Source organism: Diabrotica virgifera, chromosome 3, assembly GCF_917563875.1.
Source record: "Diabrotica virgifera virgifera chromosome 3, PGI_DIABVI_V3a".
Classification (NCBI taxonomy): domain Eukaryota; kingdom Metazoa; phylum Arthropoda; class Insecta; order Coleoptera; family Chrysomelidae; genus Diabrotica; species Diabrotica virgifera.
The window spans coordinates 6,728,747-6,754,609 of NC_065445.1; the positions used below are offsets into that span (position 1 = coordinate 6,728,747).

The 25,863-nt window shown below is 33.8% G+C and overlaps 1 protein-coding gene across 1 annotated transcript in view; it reads left to right on the forward strand.

The window, feature by feature from the left end:
- LOC114334425 (uncharacterized) overlaps nucleotides 1-25,863 on the forward strand; it is a 60,782-nt gene that overhangs the window by 12,675 nt on the left and 22,244 nt on the right. The window contains exons 5-13 of the mRNA XM_028284462.2: nucleotides 2,852-3,109; nucleotides 5,806-6,113; nucleotides 7,080-7,134; nucleotides 9,106-9,279; nucleotides 11,021-11,255; nucleotides 14,899-14,986; nucleotides 15,043-15,260; nucleotides 19,310-19,700; nucleotides 23,650-23,752. Of these exons, the coding sequence (XP_028140263.2) occupies nucleotides 2,852-3,109; nucleotides 5,806-6,113; nucleotides 7,080-7,134; nucleotides 9,106-9,279; nucleotides 11,021-11,255; nucleotides 14,899-14,986; nucleotides 15,043-15,260; nucleotides 19,310-19,700; nucleotides 23,650-23,752 (1,830 nt within the window). The remainder of the gene's footprint in view (nucleotides 1-2,851; nucleotides 3,110-5,805; nucleotides 6,114-7,079; nucleotides 7,135-9,105; nucleotides 9,280-11,020; nucleotides 11,256-14,898; nucleotides 14,987-15,042; nucleotides 15,261-19,309; nucleotides 19,701-23,649; nucleotides 23,753-25,863) is intronic.

Consider the following 25,863-nt stretch of genomic DNA (forward strand, 5'->3'; position numbering starts at 1 on the left):
GTATAAAAAAAATAGTTTAACTTTTATTATCGACATTAGAAATCCCCAATATAACGCCCAATATTTTTCGAGATACTGACCATGGGCGGTGAATAGCTAATTTTGATCATAGATTATGTTTTTGACGCTGCTGAAAATGAAAATGAAATTTATTTTAAATTTTAGGTGGGGGAATATTGTCAAAATCGCAATTGTACCCTAAAAATAAAAAAAGTGAAATCACGTTTTTTGCTTTTAACTCGCTACAACTCTGGTCCATTTTAATATTTTTTCTAGGGTTTGTACACTATATTATGTTGCTCACTTTTTTGAAGACAATGGTATCTGTTATAAAATATTCCCTTACCTAAAATTTAAAATAAATTTCTTTTTCGTTTTCATTACGGTCAAAAACAAAATCTAAGACCAAAATTAGCCATTCACCACTCATGGTCAGTATTTTTGACCCACTTTTGGACCTGGCAACATGCAAATTTGTTAAACGGGGTCCATTTTGAGTAAGATTGTGCAAAAAATCCGAATTGGAATATTTTTCCTAGCGGATGCACAGTGGCTTTCTGGACTAAAAATACAATTAAAATGTTTAAAATATATATTTGTTTCGTTGAAATCATAAAAAATATAAGTAATAATGAAAAGTATAAGTATAACTACTTACGTCTACAAAGTAGACACTCTTTTTGTAATGTTTAAACTGTTTTCAACGAAAACTTTTCGTTTATAAATTCGCAAAATCTGTGTGTTATTGCGTTGCCGCTCCTGCAATACTTAGAACAGATTTATCGATGGATTCTTATGCAGTTTTGTCTTCTGAATCCAAATCTGAAAACGGCATTTCGATATCTCTAACCGTCTTCGAGATAATCGACCTCAAAGTCTAAAATGTGACGTCACAATCCTTTTATTTTCTGCCGACACACTAAACGTCAGCTGAAGTCGTTGCTAGTAAGTAGGCTAGTTTTTTAATCTGAATTTGTTAAGCAAAGCATAGGTTATTTACATTTGAGTTTGATACTTCGTGAATGTCAAACTAAATTTTAAATTAAGTAATAATAAAATATCAATGACATTTGATAGTGGATTTAATTAATATACAAAATAAATAAGATGTTCAAAAATACAATTTGAGTATATTGTCCAATAACAAATATTCAGAATTCATATCCGATATTGAACAGTATATTTTTATCACCCCGTACATCATATTAACCAATTTGTTATCATATTTAAACATGTGCGGGATATTTCATTTGTTTATTTGTCGTAATTTATAAACTATATTTTGGCAATGGGCATTAAATTAGCTGACTAAGTATAAACCTTTGTTCTCTTGTGTGACCCAATTTATGTTGCCAACTAGAAATAATATATTTTAGAATCATTCTCAAAAATCACTTCAACCAGGCCAGAGGTGCCTTTAACTTCAATCAATATGTAGTATCATTAGAGTCTTCAACTAAACGTGTACCAGTAACAAGTCAGTACCCAAAGTTCTCCCGGGGTAATTACCTTAGTGTCGGTTTTATAAATAAATCCTTTTATCGCTATTGGTGTTTCCCTTATCTGAAGAACAGCCTCCACTGAGCCCTAGGATTATACATATATTTTGAAAGCAATAATTTATTAACTTTAAAAAGGTTTAGTATACGGCCTCCCCTTTAATGGGAGTACCTAATGATAAATGGACTGTTACATTTGCTATGAAATGAAAATTGTTATTTTAGTCGGTTCGCTAAACTCAGACACAACTGTGTCGTGATTTTAGTAGGTGTTTTTTTTTGTTTTTTTGCCAATTTTGCCAAAATTGGCAAAATTACTAATTATTTAGTAATTATTAACTATTTAGTAATTATTTTTTTGCCAAATTCTTGCCAAATGACTAAAATCAGTAGCCAGTTGTGTCTCAGTGAAAATTATGGTCTGATATGTGCAGTTACTTACATCCTTCTAATGGAAAAAAATATTTGAAGATTTTTCTCAAATTATGGATACCATTAACACTTTTATTTATAACTCTTTTATTTTTAATTTGACGAAGAAAAGTTATTCTTCATAAAAAGCTCTTCATGGTCTAAGATTTATGATGCAACCATCATATACCAAATTTTATTAATTTTATACGAGGTATATAAAAAATATGAATTTCGATCAAGAGTAAAGTACCTTTATAATTCACAACATTTAAATTAGAAATGTTACATTTGCTATGAAATGAAAATTGTTATTTTAGTCGGTTCGCTAAACTCAGACACAACTGTGTCGTGATTTTAGTAGGTATTTTTTTTTTGTTTTTTTGCCAATTTTGCCAAAATTGGCAAAATTACTAATTATTTAGTAATTATTAACTACTTAGTAATTATTTTTTTGCCAAATTCTTGCCAAATGACTAAAATCACTAGCCAGTTGTGTCTGAGTGAAAATTATGGTCTGATATGTGCAGTTACATCCTTCTAATGGAAGAAAATATTTGAAGATTTTTCTCAAATTATGGATACCATTAACACTTTTATTTATAACTCTTTTATTTTTAATTTGACGAAGAAAAGTTATTCTTCATAAAAAGCTCTTCATGGTCTAAGATTTATGATGCAACCATCATATATCAAAATTTTATTAATTTTATACGAGGTATATAAAAAATATGAATTTCGATCAAGAGTAAAGTACCTTTATAATTCACAACATTTAAATTAGAATGATATAATTGCACATTAAAACATAATTTTTAATTCTAAAGAACTTTTCATAATAGCAATTTTCCATATTATGAATTAAAATACGTAAATAAACAAAGTTTTCGTTATGATAATGCTCGCATTTTCAGCTTGTTAATTTTAAATATTGTTTTCAGTTTTTGGACGATTATGCTGTGTTACGGTCCAAATTACAACAATTCTTTGGTGGCAAGAAAAAACTTTCTTGTCTAAAATGCAATAAAGCATGTACGAAATTACTCGAATTTGTTTGCCATAGGGAGGAATGCGAAGGTATTTTAGTAAAAGGGGATGTTACTTGTGCTGTGTGTAATAAAACAATGGATAGAAAATTGTGGACTGCTCATAAATTGAAACATAACAATTTAGCGTGGAGAGTTGGAGATTATCCGTTGGTAAGTGATGATAATAATTAGGTTCTTCTTCTTGCAGTACCGTCTCCTACCGGAAGTTTGCTACCACCACAGCAATCTTAACTTTGTTGGCTGCAGCTCTGAACAATTGTATTGAACTGCACCCGTACTACTCACTTCAATTTCGCAACCAGAAAATCCTCCTACGTTCTCCATTTCTCTTTCCCGAGATTTTTCCTTGGAATATGAGCCTTACCCAGGCAACCAAATAACGTTTAAAAACGTTGAAAACACGTCATAATTATCACCAAACCACGTCAGTTTATCACGTTTTTTCGACGTCGAAAATCACGTGAATTTGTCCCACCATACTTGACGTCATTTTTATCACTTTTTAAATACGTGATATCAAAAACGTTTTTATGTCGTTTTTTTTAGATTTATTTTTCATTTTATGGTTTTAAAAATACACAGTAATTATTCGTATCGGCATTGTTGGTATTGCAATTTTTTCCTTTAACTGTTTTAAATTTAGCCCATAGGCTAAAATTAAAACCAAATGGAATACTCTCTAAAATGTTTAGAATTACAATACCTTCAATGCAACATAATAATATATAGAATTTTCACTTTTATATAGGTATACTTACTGTGTCAAAACTGAAACAACATATAAACTAATAAATAATTTATTAACAAATTATCCAGCATATCTTAATTTAACGCTATCCACTAAATCAAAAAGAATCATATAACCTCAAAATTTCAAGAAGAATTACTGCATTAAACTAACTCACTTGAGCAAACACGAATAAAAATCTCTTAATTAACACGTTTCTTCAACTAAATATCTAAATGAAGTCTTATTTTATTACACAAAGCACGTAAGCAATAAATGAAAAATTTCTTATAACCATAACGATATACATAAACGAAATTAGTGAAATGAACAAACGAAATTGGAGTCAATATAAGATTTAAGCTCCTCCCAATTTTGTGACGTCGGACGTACACTGTCTGAAATGAAAACGTTTTTTAAACATATTTTAACGTCATTAATCTTATGTATTTAAAATCACCTTCAAAAGACGTCTATATGACGTAATGTTCAAACACGTGTATATATCCAACCAAAAAATGACGCTTCCTCGACGTTATTGACGTCACTTGGTTGGCTGAGTAGCAGGGAGTACATTTCTCCTCTCATTATGTGGCCTAGATATTCCAGTTTTCTCGTTTGTATGTTTTTTATGAATTCGCATTCCTTCCCCATCTTTAGCAAAACATCTTGATTTGTTACTCTCTCTCCATGGTATTTTTCACATTCTCCACCACATTTCGAATTCCTCAATGTTTTTGATTTTATCTTTTTCAGTGTCATAAGCTTGCATGCCGTACATCAGAACGCAGAAAACGTAGCACCTTAACATTCTCGTTCTCAATTTCAGGTTTATGTCTCGACAGCATAGGAACTTTATAATTTAAGTAAATGATTGTCTCGCTATTTCTATTCGCCTCTTAATTTCTCTTGTCTGGTCATTCATATCAGTGAACCAAACCCCTAAATATGTGTAGGGCGTACAGTTCACCAAATATAGCTGAAAGTGTGAAATTTCCATTGCCTGCGCTAACCATGAAGTGAAACGCACATACAAACGGTCTGGACCGTCAGTGCGAGTGCGAGGTCCATCGTTTGACGAATGCGCATCATGATCGTAGTTATTTTCACACTTTCAGCTATATTTGGTGGACTGTAACTCCTTCAACTTGCTTATTGTTTACGGTTAAATTCACATTGGTGTATAGCTTCTTTGTTTTTTTTTATTTAAACAATATAAATACACCTAATCTACAAGATTAATCAGTATTTTTTCTTTAACCTAATTTCCCTAAAAATGTTTCTAAACTAGATGTCACCTGGTCCATCCTAGCTTTTTTTTACATGAAATGCCAACTTCTTTGCTGTGGCTACACAGCACAGCTCTGACTCTGCTTTTCACTAATTGCTCACGTCTTTGTTGTGGCTACAATACAATGCACAACACTAACTAAGCCCGGCACAACTTCACACATTACACGAGTTTCGAACGGTTTAGTCCTCTTGAGCCTTCGCATCTGGGGTTCGTTGACAAGAAGCTGAAGTGCTTCATGGTTGAGATGCTTATGGTGCCTCTCTTCATGTCTCCTGGCGACTTTCTTAATTTCATTTGGAATAGATTCGATTTTAAGATCTCTACGCAAATCGTCATTCCGAACATGCCAAGGAGTACATACAATATTCTTAATATTCGGTTCTGGAGCGTTTCTAAATTTCGGTAGTTGTTTTTTTTTTTGATACAGCCCCATAATTGTAGGCCATAGGTTCACACCGGTTTCAATATCTGTTGGTAAATTAGTACATTGTTCTGGATGGAAAGTTGAGAGTCTATCTATTAGCCAAACCAAATAGCCCCTGCAAAGGGGCTATTTGAAATACTACGTTTTTAAAGGCTTACTTTCAAGTAAATCCATCGAGGGGCTACTTGAAAATAATCAATTAATATTTTTTTTGCAAAAATGGAGAAGCCAAACCACTTTTTTAATAAGGAAAAATTATCAATAGACCATTTCGACCATCAAAATAATTTTTACTTTCAAAAATACCTTTAACTTATTTGGTGGCAGAACGAAGTTTCAAATAAGTTTTATCAAGTAGCCCCGTTTTACGGTACATAATATTAATGCAGTTAATATTTTAGGATCTAAACAGCGACGTGTTGGTATTAAAGATCTTGAACGCGTTGTACAATGCGAAAAAACCTTTGACGTGTGAGACCTGCGGCGCGGTGAAAAAATCGGTGGTCGGCTTTCTGTCTCATCGTGGACAGTGCGGAAAGAACATCGAAGAGGTAAAGGTGAAATGCGAATTATGCGACAGTAGATGTCTACCTTCGAGTATACCGTCTCACATGAAATCGGTCCATAATCCAAAGAAGAAAACCATCACCAGCGATTATTTTGATATCGACATTACCGTTCCGCAAGGCAAGAGAAAAGCAGCCAAAAGGTAAGTTTCTTCTTCTTCTTTTTACTCTTTATAAACAATTCTGCTTATTCATTGACGGATACCTCTATGGAAGGTTGTCACTCCATCACCATGATTGGTGATTTATCTCTTGTTGATAAGATGGGTGATGAAGATCAGAAGATGGATCACATCTTTGAGTCTTACTCTGTCAGTGCTTTCTTCAAGTCAATCAGACATAGAAATGCTGGTGTTATACTCTAGTTATTTCTCAGTAATTTGCTTTATGACGAATATTGCATCTGTACACGATCTTCCAGTACGAAAACCCTGTTGTTCATCTGCTAAACTTATCATCTGATTCATTATGTCTTGTAAAATTTTGGTTGTAAGTTTTAGGGTAGTATTTAACGAGTTGATACCTGTGCAGGAAACTAATTGTGGACTGTAGAAGATATTTATTTTTACATAGGTCGAATGTTTCTTTATTTAATTACGCTACAAGTAAAAATTAGACAAAATACATAATTCTAAAAAATGTCTCTGTCATTAATTAATTAATATTGTTTCGGATAGCAACCCGATAGATCCATTTATCGTCGGCTGTAATCACCGCTTCACATTCTAAATGAATCCACACGTTGATGAACGACACTAATGAGATCCCAAGCAATACCTCTGTAGTGTTCTGGTTGCTTTTTATCTCCTTTTTTGTGAAATTATCTACAGTTTTCTGAATTTTGTGTTTGTAGCTAGATTCGGTAGACATGCTTTTTTTTTGTCTCTATCAACTCACTTTTTTGCACATATTCCTTATATTCTATGGTCTCTTATGCTGCATCATGTATACAGTCTTTTATTTGCCAGTACAGTTCTTCCACCGTCTTGTTTTATTTAAAAACAAAACAACGCAAATAGTGTTCAAATAATATGGAGAAAATCAGCAGGAATGAAAGAATTCTATCACCCTTGTATTGATATTTAAAAGTAAATTTTTCATATTTTTAGGGCTCTAGACAAGATCGATGAAGTTGCAAAAGAAGAACTAGAAGAGTATTTGAAGGTAAATATAAAAAAATATATTTTTATTTGCAAGTAATAACCAGTAATCGTCTATGGCTCAGAAGTGTGGCAGTTATCACAAAAACTTAAAGGTAACCTATTGGCAGTTGAAATGGATTTTTGGAGGAGAGCAGCGGGAAAGTCTAGATTAGAACATGTGAAAAATGAGGACATCAGGAGACAAATGAAAGTACAAAGATCAATTATAGAAGACATCGAAAAACAACAACTAATATGGTACGGACATGTTAGACGTATGGGGGAAGAAAGACTACCCAAAAAGATATTAGAATGGGTACCACCAGAGAAAAGAAAACGAGGACGACCACCAACAACATGGATCCAAGGAATCTCAAAAGCAATGTCAGCAAGAAATCTATCTGAAGAAGACTGGCAGAATAGACAGGCTTGGCGAACGGGAACCCAAAGGCGTATTACGCTGTGAACGGGATTTATATATATAAGTAATAAACAGTCGTAGTAGCAGCGGATAAGGAAGATTTAGAATTCATGACGAGACGGTTATTTCAAACATATGAAGAGTGGGGCCTTTCTGTAAATAGAAACAAAACGCAATACTTATGCATCGAGACTGAAGTAGAAGATCCAATAGTTAACGAACAAGAAACAATCAAGAACTTTGAGGAATATGTATATTTGGGAACAACAATCAACAAGAGTGGGCGCATCGAAAAAGGGATAGAGCAAAGGATCGTGAAAGGAAAAAGGGTGATTGGATGCCTAAACCCTATGCTATGGTCAAAAGAACTATCTAATCAAAGAAAACATCTTATCTTTAACTCAATATTTAAGAGTATAGTGCTCTTATGGATGGGAAACATGGCAACTTACTAAATCCATGGAACGACGCCTACTTACATTGGAAATGGACTTCTGGAGAAGATTGGCTAGAAAATCAAGGCTCCAAAGAATATAAAATGACCAAATCAGAAATATAATGGGAGTCATGTCAACCATCACAGACGAAATTCAAAGGAGACAACTGATCTGGTATGGCCATGTAGAAAGAATGGACAATGACAGGCTGCCAAAAAAAATTCTAAACTGGACGCCAAGGGAAAGAAGGAAGAGAGGAAGGCCGAAACAATCCTGGCTAGGCGGCATTCAGAAGGCAATGTTGGAAAGGAATCTTCTGGCGAATGGAACGACCGACGAAGCTGGAAACTGGAAATGGGAAGGCGAAGAACGCTATAAATAAACGGGATATTAAAATAAAATAAACAGTCTTAAACTTTTGACAAATTAGCTTAAGCATTGTTTATATCGTAAAGAAAAAATGACTGTCAAATAATTCAACTACTCATATGTATATTACCTTATTTAAACTCTATGATCCGGCTCGGAAGGACCAAAAATGTTTATTAATTTTTTGTTAATTATTATTGGGCCGTATCAGTTTAATAGCTTCACCAGCAGCCCTATAGTTATTGTTCTTCAGTCCACCTGTCTTAATTTTATTAATGTATAAACAAAAGTCAATTTTAGCTAAACCGTGAAACCTTAAAAGAAGGCCTAAATCATTGTTTAACGCTTTAGAAGTCTCAAAGAAGAACATAGTATTAGAAAAAAACATTTAATGAAATAATTATTAATAATTATTTATTAGTTACTTTAGTAAATCTGCAGTTCGCTTTTAAATCATCTAGTAAGTGGTCCTTTTCAGTCCGTTGTCTTCATTTTACAATCCACCTGTGACTTTGTTTACTTTCCAGATGATCTACACATCTCCATTTCGGATTTTTCAGTTTCTTTATAACGTCTTCTACCTTCGCCTTCCTCGGATATATTTATTGTCTTTTACCTCTCACCATCATGCATCATTCCAAATATGGACTTTTCCTTTTCTCTGTGTTATGATGGATGTATGATGGATGGATGATGTTTCCTTTTTGTGGATGATTTTGTTTAAGTTTCCGCTGATTTTAAAGTATTTATATATTAATATTTTTAGTACTATGAGAAACAACTCGATTTTAAAGAAAGCAAGAATTTTATAGCGTATTTGAATAAAGAATTACACGTCAAGAAGTCAGTGAAATGCAAAATGCAGAATTGCCAATTCGAATCAGATAATACATCAACGCTTTTGGACCACATGTCTTCGTGTCCTTCAAAACCAACAGAGGTAAGACATTTTTAATTTTATATTACATAAAATTTGCATCTTGTGCTAATTTTTTGCTTGAACTGGTTAGATTTAGAGATGGATTTAAAGAGGTGGCCCTTTGGCCTATTCCACTGCGACTTTTCCAGATCTATTGTCGTCCTCTAGTCCTAGATAACATTCTCTAGCCTGGCCCTTTTTAAAAAGTCTAATAGCTTCGAGACTGAACCTTCCATGTAGCTATTTGCCGGTGGATTTCCTTCTCCTAATGCAAAGAACCACACATTTGCAAGATTGTCACACTGACATATAATGTGCTTTGCTGTTTCTTTTCCAGGTGACAGAATCTGCACAGGTTATCATCTAACAATCCCATCAGCTTCAAGTGCCTATTCAGCTTGCAGTGCCCTGTTAGCAGACATACTATGGCTTTGACTGTTTTCCTGTCTTTGCTTTTTAGGTCTGCTGTAAATTTTGGCGAATGTTCTGTAATGAACTGTTCCGCCTGTCTTTGTCCTGGTGAATTCCTCCACTATTCCAAAGATTCGTGAGCTACCCACTTTCTTGTAACCGTTCTTCTTACTGCCTTTGCAAACGCCGCAGAAGAATTTCGGTCCAACGAATTGCATTGATGAGCCTTGTTTGGCCATTTCATCTACTTTTTCATTGCCCTTGTGACCCTCGTGCTCCGGTACCCAGGCTACCGTAACCTTGATATTAATTTTGAACTTATTGTCAAAGCTATATCGGTTGGTGTTGCATCGATAGACATCACAAAATCGGTTTTTAGCTCCTCAATTAGCTTTTTGTTGTCGGCACCATGCACCTGGCTTATATGTAGCTGACTATACATTAATCTGGGCCTCGAACACCGCTGTAGGAGTTGTTTTTATGGCCCCTTAATACACAGGCATGCTAGCCTTTGTGTATTGTCTAGCAACCTTATTGCTCCCACTTGCTGCGTCTTTGTTCACCACGTCACAGAGCCATAGGTTATCATGGGTCTAATAACTCTTGTGTATAACCATAGAGTCATTTTGGGGTTAAGCCCCCAATTCTTACCGCACATTCTTCTAAATCTGCCCAAGGACATAGTAGCTTTCTGTGTGGTTTTCAGGATTTGAATATTCCATGTAAGCCTATGATCAAAATAAACCCTAAGGTTTCTTTGGTAAATGAAATCTCTTTTTCTCCCAGCTCCGGTGGTTTTAAACCTTGTAGTGCTGTCTTTTTGATGAAGTTGACGATTTGTGTTTTCTGAGCATTGACTATCAGTATCTCTTGTTTACACCTGTCGTCAACTATATTTAGGGCCGCTTGTATTCTCCCAGACACCACCTGGGCAAAGCTGCCCCTGGCAACGATTGCTATATCGTCAGCATATCCTATACAGTAAAAGACTTCTGTAGACAGATTTTTAAGATGATCATCTACCAAGGTTGCCCAAAGTAGAGGTGACAGAACTCCTCCTTGTGGACAGCCTCCACCTACACTTGCTTTGATGGTTGCTTTACCCAGAGTGGATATTACTATCCTATTCTCCAGGGATGCCCTTATCCATCTGCATATTACCGCAGGTGCGCCTCGTTGGCTTATAGCTCCTATCAAAGAGCTGGTAGTAACATTATTAAGTGCCCCTTCAATATCTAAAAAAGCGGCCATTGCTATCTCTTTGTCCTCCATTGACTTTGAGATAAGTCTATTTAGATCATCCAACGTGGAGTTGCTTGAACTGGGTAGTAATTGTAATTTTCTTTTCAAGTATTTCACGTGTAAGACGTGTTTTTCCACACACGCGTCCCAGGAGGAAACAATCCATCATTTACGACAAGCACACTCCCTCAAAATAGGGGACGACGATGACTGTAAGAAGGAATTCTGCGAAGAAGACGAACAGGATGGAGTCGTGTCTGAGAGATCGAGGAAGAGAAGATCCATCGCCTTCCAAGAAAAGAAACAACAACTTTTTAGGTTGAAAAACGATAGCAGCTTTATAGGTAAGTCATTTTTATAAATGTTTCAGGAAAAGGCAAAGCTGGATCTTTGAAGATATACTACTAAAAATGAAATAATTTAAAAAATGGTTACTTATGCCTCAAAAGTAATTTAAAAAGAAATTTGGCAACATTGCCTTGCCTATCAACTCTCCCTCTCTTATACTATCACTCTCTCCCGATGAAGCTCCCGATCGCTTATTTCTAGATGCGAAATTCGTGCTGCGATCTTCTTCTTTTTCATGTGCCATTTCCTCTAAGAAGGTTGGCAACCATCATGGCAATTTGCATTTTCGATACCGCTGCTCTAAAGAGATGAATAGAAGTGCAGTTAAGTCAAGCTCTCAAATTGTTTAACCACGAGATGCGCCTTGTTCCTCGACTCCTTCTACCCTGTATTCTTCCTTGTATTATTGAAGTTTTAGGCAAAAGGGTGAATTTTTACATTCCCTGGCGCATGCGCACACCGACAGTATGGCATTAGTCGCTACATCTTTATGTAGCGCAAATAAGGTGTGCGTGAAAAGAATATATTATTAGTGTTTTTAGTAAATATATTTATTATACTTTTTGTGTCTTTGGATTTGTCTTCCTCGGGAATAAGATATTTTATAATAATAGTAAGTATATTTAAAGTATTTTTGTATACTTCACTTGGTCTATTAAATTTGTCAGTATGTATGAGAAATCTTGTAACCTGTCAAAGCAAAGGGAGTATAGCTCAGTGGTAGAGCGTGTCGTGTGACCGGAGATCGAGAGGTCCCAGGTTCAAATCCGTGTGTTTTCTAATTTTTTTTTATTTTTCTTATTGTTTTAATAAAATTTTTTGGAAAGTAGTGAGTAAAAATTAGTTTAATCTTTAAATAAAATACAAATAACCTGTTGAAAGTATATTTATTTCGTTGAAATCATATAGGTAATAGTAATATAACTTCTTACGTGCGTACAAAGTACACACACATTATTTTTTAATTGCAACAAATTATAACGCTCGCCCCTCATGACATGTCCCAGATATTGCAGTTTTCTATCTTTAATTATATTTAAAACCTCTCTTTCTTTTTCCATTCTTCTCAACACCTCGACATTAGTGACTATCCATCCAACTTATTCTTAATATCCTTCTGTGGGCCCAAAACTTGAAGGCTTCTAATCTTCCGAAATATCTTTCTTTAATGTCCAAAGTCTCCAACCCATAAAATGATACGGAGAACACGTAGCATCCCAGAAGTCTTATGTTTAAATAAATTATAATATCCCTGCTACAGAATACTTTTTTTCAATTTGTTGAAAGTATTTCTTGCTGTCCTATTCTTGCTTTATTTTCTTCTATGTTGTGTGCTGCAATATGTTTTTTAAATAAACTAATGGCAACATTGTAATAAAATGTAATTTTAAGAGGTAGTTATTGTCCATTTTTTTGGCATACAATTATGAATTTTATATACATCATTGGCTCGCATCTCTGAATTTTTTAAAGAAAAAAATAGTACGCCTCTGAGATATTTCAAATTAAAATGGCAACATTGTAATAAAATTTGCTTAGTTTTAAGAGGTACTAAAAATTAAACTAATTTTTGAATTCCTGAGCAGGTATTCTGTTTCATATTATTTGCTTGAGTTGGTTCCAAACATGCTCAATCGGGTTCAAATCTGAGCTTTGAGCCGGCCAATTCATTTTTGGTACGGCTTTCATGTATCGCGTTACCATCCTGGCTACGTGTGGCCGCGCGTTTTCTTGCATGAAAATAAAAGTTTTCGTTCACAAACCCAGCAAAGGGCATTACATCTCGTCTAAATTTTCGCTCATGTATCGGTGAGCTTTCAACGTTCCTCTATCAATAAACACAAGATCAGTACGACCTTCGAATGAAATGCCTATCAAGAACATTACCGAACTTCCTTTAAAAGTAACACGTGCTTGTCGAACACAAGTATTATATCGTCCCCACGTCTTCTGTATGCTTTGATGTGACCATCTGAGCCATAAAGAACCATCCTGGACTCGTCACTAAACAAAACATTTTTCCAATCTTCTATCGTCCAACACTTATGGTCTCTAGCAAACTGAAGTCGTCGTTGTCGATGTGCTGCTATTAACAAAGGTCCTGTTACTGGGCAGCGAGCCCTGAGACAAAATTCACTTAACCTTCTTCTCACGGTAGAAGTGCCTAATGTCCACCCGTGAGCATTTTGAAAACAGTTTTGGATTTCTCTAGCCGTAAAGAACCGATTTTGTAAAGACCGGTCTTCTTTGGCCGTCGTGATTCTTCTCGGGTCTGATCCTGGTCGTCGTTCGTAAGATTCAGTCACTACGAATCGTTGGTATGTTTTTTAGACCATACAACAACTGACTCCAAGCTGTCTGGCCAATTCTCTTTGACTCATTCCATTATCAATCAAAGTAACAATTTGAAAAGATCTAGCAAATCTCTCAGCCATAGTTTTAAATTTAAAAATTGCACAAGTTCACTCTTTGAACAAAAATATACACTAAAGAAAGATTTTGAAAAACATAACAGCCATATTCCAAGAAAAATAAGGTACACATAACACGTGCATTATCCGAATTCGTAAAACTGATATCAATTCTGCAAACTTATTACAATATTACAATAGAATAAATTGTATAAACTTAATATTATTGAAAGAACCTTATAAAATTCTAGGTGGCCTCTTTTTAATGGGGCGCAGTGTAGTTGTACCCAATTGGAGTTATGCACAGTTAGTTTTTTGTCTCTCCTGTAAAATCAGATATTTTGGACTTATGCATTTTTATATGGTTTTAGGTCTTTTTATGTCAATAATACAATAGCGTAACGTATTTATTAAAAAAACAAATTCCATTATATTATGTGGATGCATACAGTAATTAATATCAAATATATTAGATATAGACATGCAATATATAGATTATGTAAATATTTTCGTATTAAAATACATAATGTACTTAATAAGAAAATTACTTTTTTAGTCTTGAAAAATAATCGGTAATTGTAGCTTGTTTTTTTTTGTTACATAAAATACTAGTTATTTTTGTTGCACTGAATTATAAAAATTAGAAAAGTTTACAATGGTTTGGCCATCCCGAAAACGTTTTCTCTTTATAACTTTACATGTGATTAGGATGGGCGAACTGTTTCTTTAAAAATTTTATAACAGGCAAGTGGGTGGCAATATGTATAGTTTGTAGACAATGGAAATTATTTTACGACTGAATTTGTCGGTAAACTATTGAATTGGTACTCATAACAACGCGATAAAATATTTATTATCTATCTGGCAAACCTAAATAATATAAATAAAACAGCACTACAGGCCTTTAAAGCCCTTGGCGGGAAACCATAATACAAGACAATTTAAATTTTTAGGAAATTCCTAATTGTAGGTAAAAATTTATTCGTTGACCTGAAAATATTCTAATAAGTGGTATTGTTTTATTCATACGTATTCCAATAAACGGATAAATATTAAGGCGTAAATGGAAACGTTTCGGGACCTCGAATTTATATTCCATAAACCGGGATATTCCTATAACCGGTACTGTAATAAGCGGGTTCGACTGTACTATAAAATTTGATAAAATACATTCCTATTTGATGAGATTGGGTAAAATTGTACTAAATTTTTCTTTCTTTGGTTTTAGCTAGACCTGTCTTTGTCTTGGAAACGAGTAAGTGCCCAAAGGATAATTTGCGGATATTTTCGCACGCTTTCAAATACTCCATCAACTTGTAAGTATTGAATTTTAACGAAAATGCAAAAAAATAAGAATGACCGATTCTTTTAGCTGTGAGACGCATTATATTGATAGCCACGATTTGAAAAACTTTATTTGTAACAAAGACGATTGGGGATTATTAGAAGAGGAATCTATCGAGATGTATTTACCCCCATCAGAACTATCCTGTGATGTTTTCGTAAAGACTGTTAACGGATATGAAAATGTATATAATTCCGAATATACTTTTAAAAAGTATGAACTCTTTGAGGCGCAGCGAGAAACAGGTAATAACTTCTTCTTCTTCTTCTTCTTCTTCTTCCTTCTTGTATGTAGGCTTTAAAGCCTGTTTCTTCTTTAATAAATTGTTTGAATTATCGCACGATCTTTTTCTTCTTCTTCTTCTTGACTGGCTTTACAACTCGGGGTGAGTCTTCGCCGCATCCACTATGGCCCTCCATCGTCTGCGATCTTGCGCTTCGATTTGCCATTGTTGTACCCCAATCCTAGATAGATCGGTTTCAACATCATCCTTCCATCTTTTTCTGGGACGGCCCACTGATCTCTCGAAGAACACTGTCTTTAGCACTCTGTCTTCCTCTGATCTTACTACATGACGTGCCCATCTTATCCGATTAGCTTTTATATGTCTGACGATGTTTTCAGTACCATATAGAGTCACCAATTCAGCATTGCGGCGCCTTCTCCACTCTCCTGTCAATTCATCTCTTGGAGGACCAAATATCATTCTGAGGACTTTCCTTTCAAATATCAGCAATTTATTTATTTCTCGCTGATGTAGAGTCCATGTTTCACTCCCATATGTAACAACTGGGCGAATAATTGATATGTACAGTCTTAATTTAGATTGTCTTTTCAGCAGCTTAGATCTTAATAATGATGATAGGGAGTATAATGCTCTATTTCCCGCAGCTATTCTTGCTGAAACCTCTTTTTCTATGTGATTGTCCTCTGTGATTACTGCTCCCAGATATTTAAACTCTTTTACTACTTCAAAGTTGTGGTCATTAATAGTTACGTTCTGCCTAACTCTTGGTCTTGGATTTTTGGTCACCAGCATATATTTCGTCTTCTCTTCATTTATTCGAAGGCCCAGGTTACCTGTTTCCTCCTCGAGCTGTGAAAACACCTCCCTTACGTCTCTTGTAGAATGTGCGACTGCATCTAGATCATCGGCAAAGGCCAACAATAGTTTTGATCCTCGATTTGCGAATCCCCCTGTTAGTTCAGACGATATTTTACTTATTGCGTATTCTAAAGCCAAATTGAATAGCAATGGTGATAAAGGGTCTCCTTGTCTAAGCCCTGATGTTATACTAAATGGCATCGATGTTCTGTTTCCTATCTTTACCTGTGCATATGAGTCTGCCACGCACATTTGAGTGAGCTGCACTAATTTTCTTGGTATTCCCATTTCTAGCATTGCTAGCCATAGTCTGCTTCTTTTTATCGAGTCATATGCTTGCTGGAAATCTACGAAGATTTGGTGTACATCTCGGTTGAATTCCCAGTTTTTTTCTAATATTTGTCGGATGGTAAATATTTGATCTATTGTTGACCTTCCACTTCGAAAGCCGCATTGGTAGTCGCCTAGAATATCTTCCGAATACGGAGTGAGTCTCTTTAGTAAGATAATTGATAGAATCTTATACGCTGTACTAATAAGCGATATGCCTCTGTAGTTTCGGAATTGCTCTTTATTTCCCTTCTTATGTTTTTTCTTGGTCTGCCAATACTTCTTCGTTCATTTGGTGACTTATGTCGTGCTATTCGTATTATCCTATCCTCTGCCATTCTACTAATGTATTCGTTCCACTCCTGTTTCCGTTTGTCACCATCCATTTATGTCTTCTACGTTGCATGATCTTCTTATGTTTTCGCTTCTCTTCGTCGGAGTATTTTCATCTCTGTTGTTTCTAGTAGTCGTTTCGTTTTAGATGTGTCAGGTCTTGTATCCGCCGTGTATGTCAATATAGGTCTAATTGCTGCTTTATAGATTCTTGGTTTTGCGTCTTATCTTAGGTGTTTGTTCTTCCAGATTGTGTCATTAAGAGATCCCGCTGGTAATTGTGTAATGGTCAGGTGTTGCCCCTGTATAAGAGAAGTTTGTGCCTTTGTTGTATTTATCCCATGCCAACTCAAAAATGCCTGTAAACTAAAAAGACATAGAAGAATAAGATTGTGTAATGGTCGGCAGTTACCCCTGATAGAAAAAAAGTTTGTGTCTTTGTTGTATTTGTCCCATGCCAACTCAAAATTGCCAGTAAATTTAAAAAAAAAAGTAGAAGAATAAGATTGTGTAATGGTCGACAGTTGCCCCTGAGAGCAAAAAGTTTGTGTCTTTGTTGTATATTTGTCCCATTCCAACTCAAAATTGCCAGTAAACTAAAAAAGAAGTAGAAGAATAAGATTGTGTAGTAGTCGGCAGTTGCCCCTGAGAGAAAAAAGTTTAATGTCGTTGAAAAAAGTTTAGTTGTTGTATTTGTCCCATGCCAACTCAAAATTTCTACTAAATCAAAGAAGAAAAAGAAGATTGTTTATTGGTAGACAGTTACCCCTAGCGTGAAATTTTTTTATCTTGTCATGTTTTTTTTTATCTTGTCAAGAATCAAATTGTACAATGTACTAACTCCAAATTGTAAGTGAATAAGGGATTTTCCCTTATTCCGCGACGATGAGCTGGCCAAATACCCAAGTAGGTGGAGGCCAATAAACTAAAGAAGAAGAAGAGATCCCGCTGCTTTACTTGCTTTTAAGCTTTGTTGTCGTAATAACAATTCTTTCAAAATAGCTGCTCTTAAGGTGGGTCCAGACATGCCCCGAATGCCGTATTGAATCGCTTCGCGAACATCGATGCGATCTTCAGAGGTTGGTTCGAGACGTTGTTACACGGAGTCTTGTAATAAGCAACGAACCCTACCTCGTTCCGTACTTAGTAGCGAACATTTTGACGTTGCATCAGTAATTGCCTTAAAGCCGTATCTGCAAGATGGACGTTGCTGCAGCAGCTTATACAGGGTGTTAGTAAATAAGTATGAAAAACTTTAAGAGCTAATTATACATGAAAAAATAATGCCGGTTTGTTCTATAAATATATGTCCGCAAATGCTTCGTTTCCGAGATATGGGGTGTTGAAATTTTTATTTCAAATTGCCAATTTATTTATTGCTCTAAGACCAGTTGAGCTATGAAAATGAAATTTGGTGAGATTTAGGAGGTAGTTATTGCGCATTTTTTGACATACAACTAAGAATTTTTGTATTCATCATTGGCGCGCATACGGGTTATAGTCAGAATTTTTTTAAAGAAAAAAATAGTACGCCACTGAGGTATTTCAAATTAAAATTTATTTTTAAATTCTACGTTTAATTTTTGATAAAAAACTTTTCTTGCCTATTTTTCATGTGATGCACCGTTTTTATGCAGAAAAATAAAACATCTTGACGCGTATTTTTCATTTCTTAATACATTATCAAGAACTACCCAATATAATAATACTAAACTAGAACAATAACAGAAATTATTACTAATAAGGTTTTAACTAGGTGCAAAGCTGCAAGAAATGTTTAAAATGATCTCCTTTACAGGTAATAAAAGAATTTTATATTCATCATTAGCGCACGTACGGGTAAAGGTCTGATTTTTTTTTAAGAAAAATATAGGCCACTGAGATATGTCAAAATAAAAATCATTTTTGAATTCCTCGTTTAATTAACGACAAAAAATCTTTCTTGCCTTTTCTTTCATACGAGGTGCAGTTTTTATACAAAAAAATAAAACATCTTAACGCTTACAAAGTATATGAGGTAGTTTCCATATTCATAGAAACTTAGTTCAAATACTGTGTAAACGTTAAGATGTTTTATTTGTGTACCTGTATACTTATGCATTATTCAATTAATAAAAGGAAAAAGTCTACATCTTAATTGTTATATGCTAGTCTTGCATTTTGATGTTTGATGACATAATTGACGGCTGATATAAGGAACTTCGTCTTTTTTATGTTGATGCTAAGTCCCATGTTCTTGCTAGGTTCACCAATTTTATTAAGAAGGTTTTGGAGGTCTTCTATATTGCCCGCTATTCAGACCGAGTCTTCTGCATATCGTATATTATTGACCCAGGTACCATTTACTTTGATGCCGCTTCCGCATTCCTCAAGAGCTTCCTGGAAGATACTATCTGAAAATAAATTGAACAGTAGTGGGGAGAGAATGCATCCCTGTCTTACACCTCTGAAAATTTTCTTGAGCTTGCGTTGGTTCGTTATCTACCTTGTCCACACCCTGTCCTTATAGTTGAATTATTTTTTTAGACACCATCACGATATTCTGTGGAGGACCAGTACACTCTTTGGCATGGTTGCCAACTCCCTACAACTGCAAGAACAAACCTCAAATTCTAGCAGTTGGTACTAGTCGAGACTTCGATGCAATGTACCAAGTGGACGGATATTGTAATGAGCCCACTCTAATACAGTTCTGGAATTTTGGTATCTTGAGGAATGTGCAAGAATTTCCGGAACCTAGGTTAGAGTTTGGTCTTGCAGTCGACTATGGACCGATTTGGCATTTGGAGTGGTGTCCTTCTGGATCTTATAATGTTGAAGATTCCGGGGAATGGACTAGGATAGGATTGCTAGCCGTTTCTGGATCGACAATGCCGGTTTATATTTATTCTGTCCCTTCGTTCGGAGAAGATAAAAGGTAAGTTGTACTTTTTGTATATTTCTATTATTTAGTATTTTTAATAATTAATAATTTTTTAATATGTATATCTACTACTACACGTGCTCAGTCGTTTTCCAGTTTTCAATGGCCACTTCATCCGGTTGTTCCCTAGGTCCTCTTCTGTTTCTTTCTCTCAGTTCTTTGTCTAATCCTTCTCTCCAACTTTTTCTCGTTCTAGCTCGTTTTCTCTTTCCTTCTGGTTGCCATTTTAGTATTTGCTTTGGTGTTTGTTGTTCATCGATTCTTTGTATACAGGGTGGTTCATCTTATTCGCCTTGGTCTCTGTACGGAAAACCACTTGATATTTTAAAAAAATTTCTTCACAGAAATATACAGGGCCTTTAATGCTACAATGTAAAAATAATGTGAATTATACAGGGTGCTCCAAAAAAGAGTGGTATATCAAAGTTATATTTTTTCTTATCGAATGCCCTATATCTGATGACATTACTGAATTGACCTTAAAAAATAAGCTTTACTTTCATAAGGGTTCCCTATACCTAAATACAGGCTGTTTTGATTTATTTCGATTTTTATGAAAATGTAAGGTTTTAGAAAAAAATAAATATCTACGAATCTAAGAATCAGTAACAAATTCTTTCTTCGATCTTAATAATAAACTATTTAGCATACTTAAACAGATGCTTACTTCAACAAAATTTCTTACAGGGTGGTCAAAATATGAGATTGTTCTATTAACAAATTCAAGCTGTAATAACTTACTCATTTTAAATAGAACACCCTGTATGTTACTAGTCTATCGCGTAGAAAATTTGCGTAGCTTTCAATTTATATTAGGGTTTCCTATACCTATCTTTTACAGGGTGGTCAAAATATTAGATTGTTCTATTAACAAATTCAAGCTGTAATAACTTACTTATTTTAAATGGAACACCCTGTATCTTACTAATCTATTGCGTAGAAAATTTCCTTAGCTTTCAATTCTTATTAGGGTTGCCTATACCTATCTCCCTTCTTTTCTTAAATATTTAAAGATTTCCAAATTTGTAAGCTTTAAAAATTAGAATTAAGTACCTATGTCGTGGTACTTACAACACCGGAAATATACTTAAATATCTTAGTCAAGATACTTTCGTTAATAAAATTCACATTTTTATCATTTAATCACACAGAGTGTTCTTATTTTAAATGACATACTCGATATTCTATTCTTTATAATGGAAGATATTTAAAATCTCTTCAATTCCATGTAAACATTCTCAATATACATGTTATCCTGTAAATATATTTTCCCATGTTATTCGGTAAATACCCATTTTTACATATTTTTGTACAATAGGCTCGTTATCGTCATAGTAGCCATTGCATTTAATTGTTTGTAATTGCGATTCCAAGATTCGAACAAAAAGTGGTGTACAAATTAGGAAATCTTTAAATATTTAACAAATGAAGGGAGATAGGTATAGGAAACCCTAATAAGAATTGAAAGCTAAATAAATTTTCTACGCGACAGACTAATAAGATACAGGGTGTTCCATTTAAAATAAGTAAGTTATTACAGCTTGAATTTGTTATTAGAACAATCTAATATTTTGACCACCCTGTAAAAAGATAGGTATAGGAACCCTAATACAAATTGAAAGCTAAGTATATTTTCTACGCGATAGACTAGTAAGATAGAGGGTGTTCCATTTAAAATAAGTAAGTTATTACAGCTTGAATTTGTCAATCGAAAAATCTCATATTTTGACCACCCTGTAAGAAACTTTGTTGCAATAAGCATCTGCTTAAGTATTGTAAATAGTCAATTATTAAGATCCAAGAAATAATTTGTTACTGATACTTAGATTCGTAGATATTTATTTTTTTCTAAAACCTTACATTTTTATAAAAATCGAAATAAATCAAAATACCCTGCATTAAGGTATAGGGAACCCTTATGAAAGTATAGCTTATTTTTCAAGGTAAATTCAATACTGTCATCAGATATAGGGCATTCCATAAGAAAAATATTACTTTGATATGCCAGTCTTTTTTGGAGCACCCTGTATAATTCACATTATTTTTAGATTGTAGTATTAATGGCCCTGTATATTTCTGTGAAGAAATTTTTTTAAAATATCAAGTGGTTTTCCGTACAGACACCGAGGCGAATAAGATGAACCACCCTGTATATCCAAACCCCATAAGTTGTTTTGTTGATAAGTCATCTGTGTCTTCTAGATCTTTCTGCCACTCACCAAAAATCCATTTCCGTTACTGTCGACGTTGTCAGTGTTCTTTCTTTCAGTAGCCATATCTCACAGCTGTATAGACTAATACTTTTCACTATTGTCTCATACATATTGTTAAATAATTTTTATGGAGAGAATTTGAAACATAATCTTATGTCAAAGACCACGAGACTGTAGATTTTCATGGCTCTGTCTATGGTCAAATTTTACAAATAAAATAATTTAGCAGTTAGAAGTGTTTCGCAGAAGAGTAAAATTTTAGTGGTAGAGTTTCCACGAACATTTTATAAATTTCAACAGAACGGACTACAACGGTTGTTTAGAAAGTTAATGTATACCGCGGTTGATTGAATAATAGACAGTGCGTTCTAAATGGTTTCCTAGAAAGAAACGATAGAAAACATTTTTGTTTAGTTTAGGATAAAAGGTTTTTTTAGATTACAGATAAAAATAATTTTAATATTTCCTAGAAATTGAGAAGAAAGAAATTTTGTATACAATACTATTTTTTCTTAAGAAAAGAAAGTAGGGATATGACGTGTGGAGAATGCTTGTGGTTGACTATGAGAGCGATGGAAGGAAAATAGGGTGGTGAGTTTCAAATTAATTAGAGAAAAAGGAATTCATTGTGTAATTACCATCCAAAGAAATTAGTCCAGTTTGAAAGTAGTGTATTTGTGCAAAGTGTGTTAATTTGGTGACCGTGGAAGCAGATTCGTGTGAGACGAAAACGAGATCAAGTCGAGAAGTACAAACTCCTTGTGTCCGAAAAGATTCCAGTTTCTGTCAGTAACGAGTAGCAGTATTATATAAACTTTGCACCCTTTATATTCCTAGCTGAGAGAAAAAAATCTTTCAATTCTAAAGATGGATATTGTTTTTATCGAGTCCGATATTTTAATTTGAGGAGAGAATTCGAACGAGTGCTGTTATTTTGAAACAGTTTGAAGGAGACGGTCAGTTTGCAGAATCCGAGGAGCACGTTGTGGGAGAACTAAGGACAACACAATCCAGCAGAAGAAATAAGGATGTCGGCAAAGGTTAGTCAGATTATCTGTGAAAAGAGAGAGTTGTTTTGTATTACCTACCATTTTTTTAAGCCACATCAACTTAATAATATTACAACAAAAATTATTCATTCATAAATTCATAGAAGATATAAGTAATCTATTTAAAAAGTGGAAATTAAAATTTGTTTTCTTTTTATAATAATAATACGAACAATCTACCGATTCAATTGAATGAATTTGGTTCACAAAAGGAGATAATAGAATTAAAGGTTTTTATGATTAGATAAGAAATTTTTAAGGTGGTACGTTAATTTCTTGGAGTAGTGTAATTTTCGAGTAATATAGTTTAAATCGTCATAGTCTTGGGCTACTATTACGTGGTCGTCTGCAAAGTTGAGCGTATATACCATAGAGTTGGTGAGTGGTATAACCATTGTTCTACATCTTTGATTTTATGTTCCTTGTTTCCTGAATCCACTTATATATCGACTATGTATAACAAGTTTTCGATTTTAATCCTTTGCATAGACGTAGGGTATTACAGAAAAATGTAAATGCGGCAACACTGATTACATTTAGGAAATATTAGAGATGGATTTAATCGTTCTAGTCGATGAAATCGTTGAGACCAACTATTTCGTCAAATTTTAATAAATAATTATCTCTCTCTTGTATACATCTCTCGTTGATTAAAAATGTTGATTATATTTAATTTTTTAGTGGCTTATTTTACAAACCTCGACCTCTTTTAAAACTGCAGCTGACCGAGAAAGAAGCAGAATTAAAACGGCTGTCTTTTCCTACCAAAATATCGTGGAGTAAGGTTAGTATTCCCATCTCGCTTTGTATATAGTTGTTCTATTTTATCTTTGCCCAAACGTCATTATTCATTTTCAAACAAGTTAAATCAAAACATAAAGTGAAACGTACTTCGATGTATAATATCATTGATACGTACTGTCAATGTAATAATTAGAAAATGGCTATTATCCCGGTGGACGTATCTATTCTATACAGTTGTTTTATTGAAGTGTTTAATCTTTATTCACTATTGAGGAGATTGATGGACTCAACATTGAACAGCTTGAACAACATACTGGCTATTAGTCGTACCTACAAAGATAAATATAGAGCGGTAATAAATAAATTTAAAAAAAGTCACAACTAAGATAATATTTTTAAGAAGATTTAATATTACCTAAGGTTAAAAAATACAAAACTATCGCGTTAATTACATAAAAAAACAATTAATATCTTTAATATTTCGCACCTTTTAAAAGCAATTAATATCTTTAATATATCGCACTTTTGAGAAAACAGTGACATAAGTGCAAATTTTTCACAACCAAAAGTCAGAATTGCATTTCTTCCTTTATTTAACTGAAATATATTTATTTTTTATAAATATAAAACCATGTAAACTTTATTGATAAATAAATAAAAGTTTAATAATAAATCAATAAACTAAATAACTCAATAAAATAAATCAATAAACACGACAAATGCGCTAATTTCAGTGTTATTAAAAATTATAAACGTCAAAATTCATAGTAAACAAGGTATCAAAGATATTGTTTATTATTGTTTTACTTATTTTAATTCATATGGACAAGCGGCTTAAGTTTGCGATACTAGTTTCTGTGAGAAAAAAAGAGACCTAATATAAAAAGGTAATGCGTGAATAATTTCATGCGTGGGCAAAGATAGACTGGAAGAATTGAGACGCTCAGAGCAACAGTGGCCTAACCCCCAGAAACGAAGTTTTGAGATAAATGCAATATTTGCATTCGTATTTACATTATGCTTTTGGAATGGCTGTACAAATTATGTAGCGCCATTTAGCCAGATATAGAGTTAGGTTGTGTATAGAGTTGCACAAGTTTGACTTGAATGTTTGAACTTGACTTGAGTTTGATTTAATTTCAAGTCAAACTCAAGTCAATCCTTCTGACAACTAATTCAAGTCAATTCAAACTAGTCAATCGTACAGGTTTGAAAATTCAAACTGTTTGTCAAACTAGTTTGAAACAGTTTGAAAAATAATTTATTTAGTAGATATACTTTTTTGTCGAGATAGATATGTTAATACTTGCCAATTAAGATAAGAAAATTAATAATACAATGAGTGCCATATAAAAGTATTACAGGGAGCGGTTATACTCGAAATAGGGTCCTAAAATTCTTGAAAATGGTTCCTGTACGCTTAGAATTGCTTGCTGGCAAGTTTCGTTTTATCGATAACATTTTTTTTTTATTTTTATTTGAGTGTTAACTAGATTAAACCAAAGAATTCGTTGGATATTTTTTTTTGTCATACCAAGCGTAATTTAATCTACTTTAACAAAAATATTATATTTTTGATAGAGTAGGTTTAATGAATTTTTTGCGACTTTGCAATGTCGTTTTAAAGAATTAGGTCACCATTTGTAATTTTATAACGCTGTTCTTTATTTTTACATAATACAAGTATGCACTTTCAGAGTTGGTCGTATTTGAATTACATTTTATTTCAAATACTATTTTGTATTTTGTATTTCAAATACTCGAAATAGTATTTTGAAAATACTTTGATTGCAAAATAATACACCTTTTGATGCCTTGTAATTATTAATGCTTATCTGTTAGGATGAATCACCTTTTTGCGGCGGTTACCTGGAATTAGAATTAAGGGAGTAGGGGCCATAAACCTGATCCCAGCAATTTAGTTTATGGCTGTGTTTGTGGCAATTCATTTTGGATTATTTTATTCTTGTCTCTATAAAATAACAAATTTGTATTTACACCAAAGAATATTTTACACCACAAGTTGCGCACAACTAAATAGTCTAAATATCTAACAATAGTTAGATATTTCCTAAAGCAATAAACCCATAAATCACAGCATGAACTAATAGTCCTATTATTCACTTCTTGCATTTTCGTCGTCAGAAACAT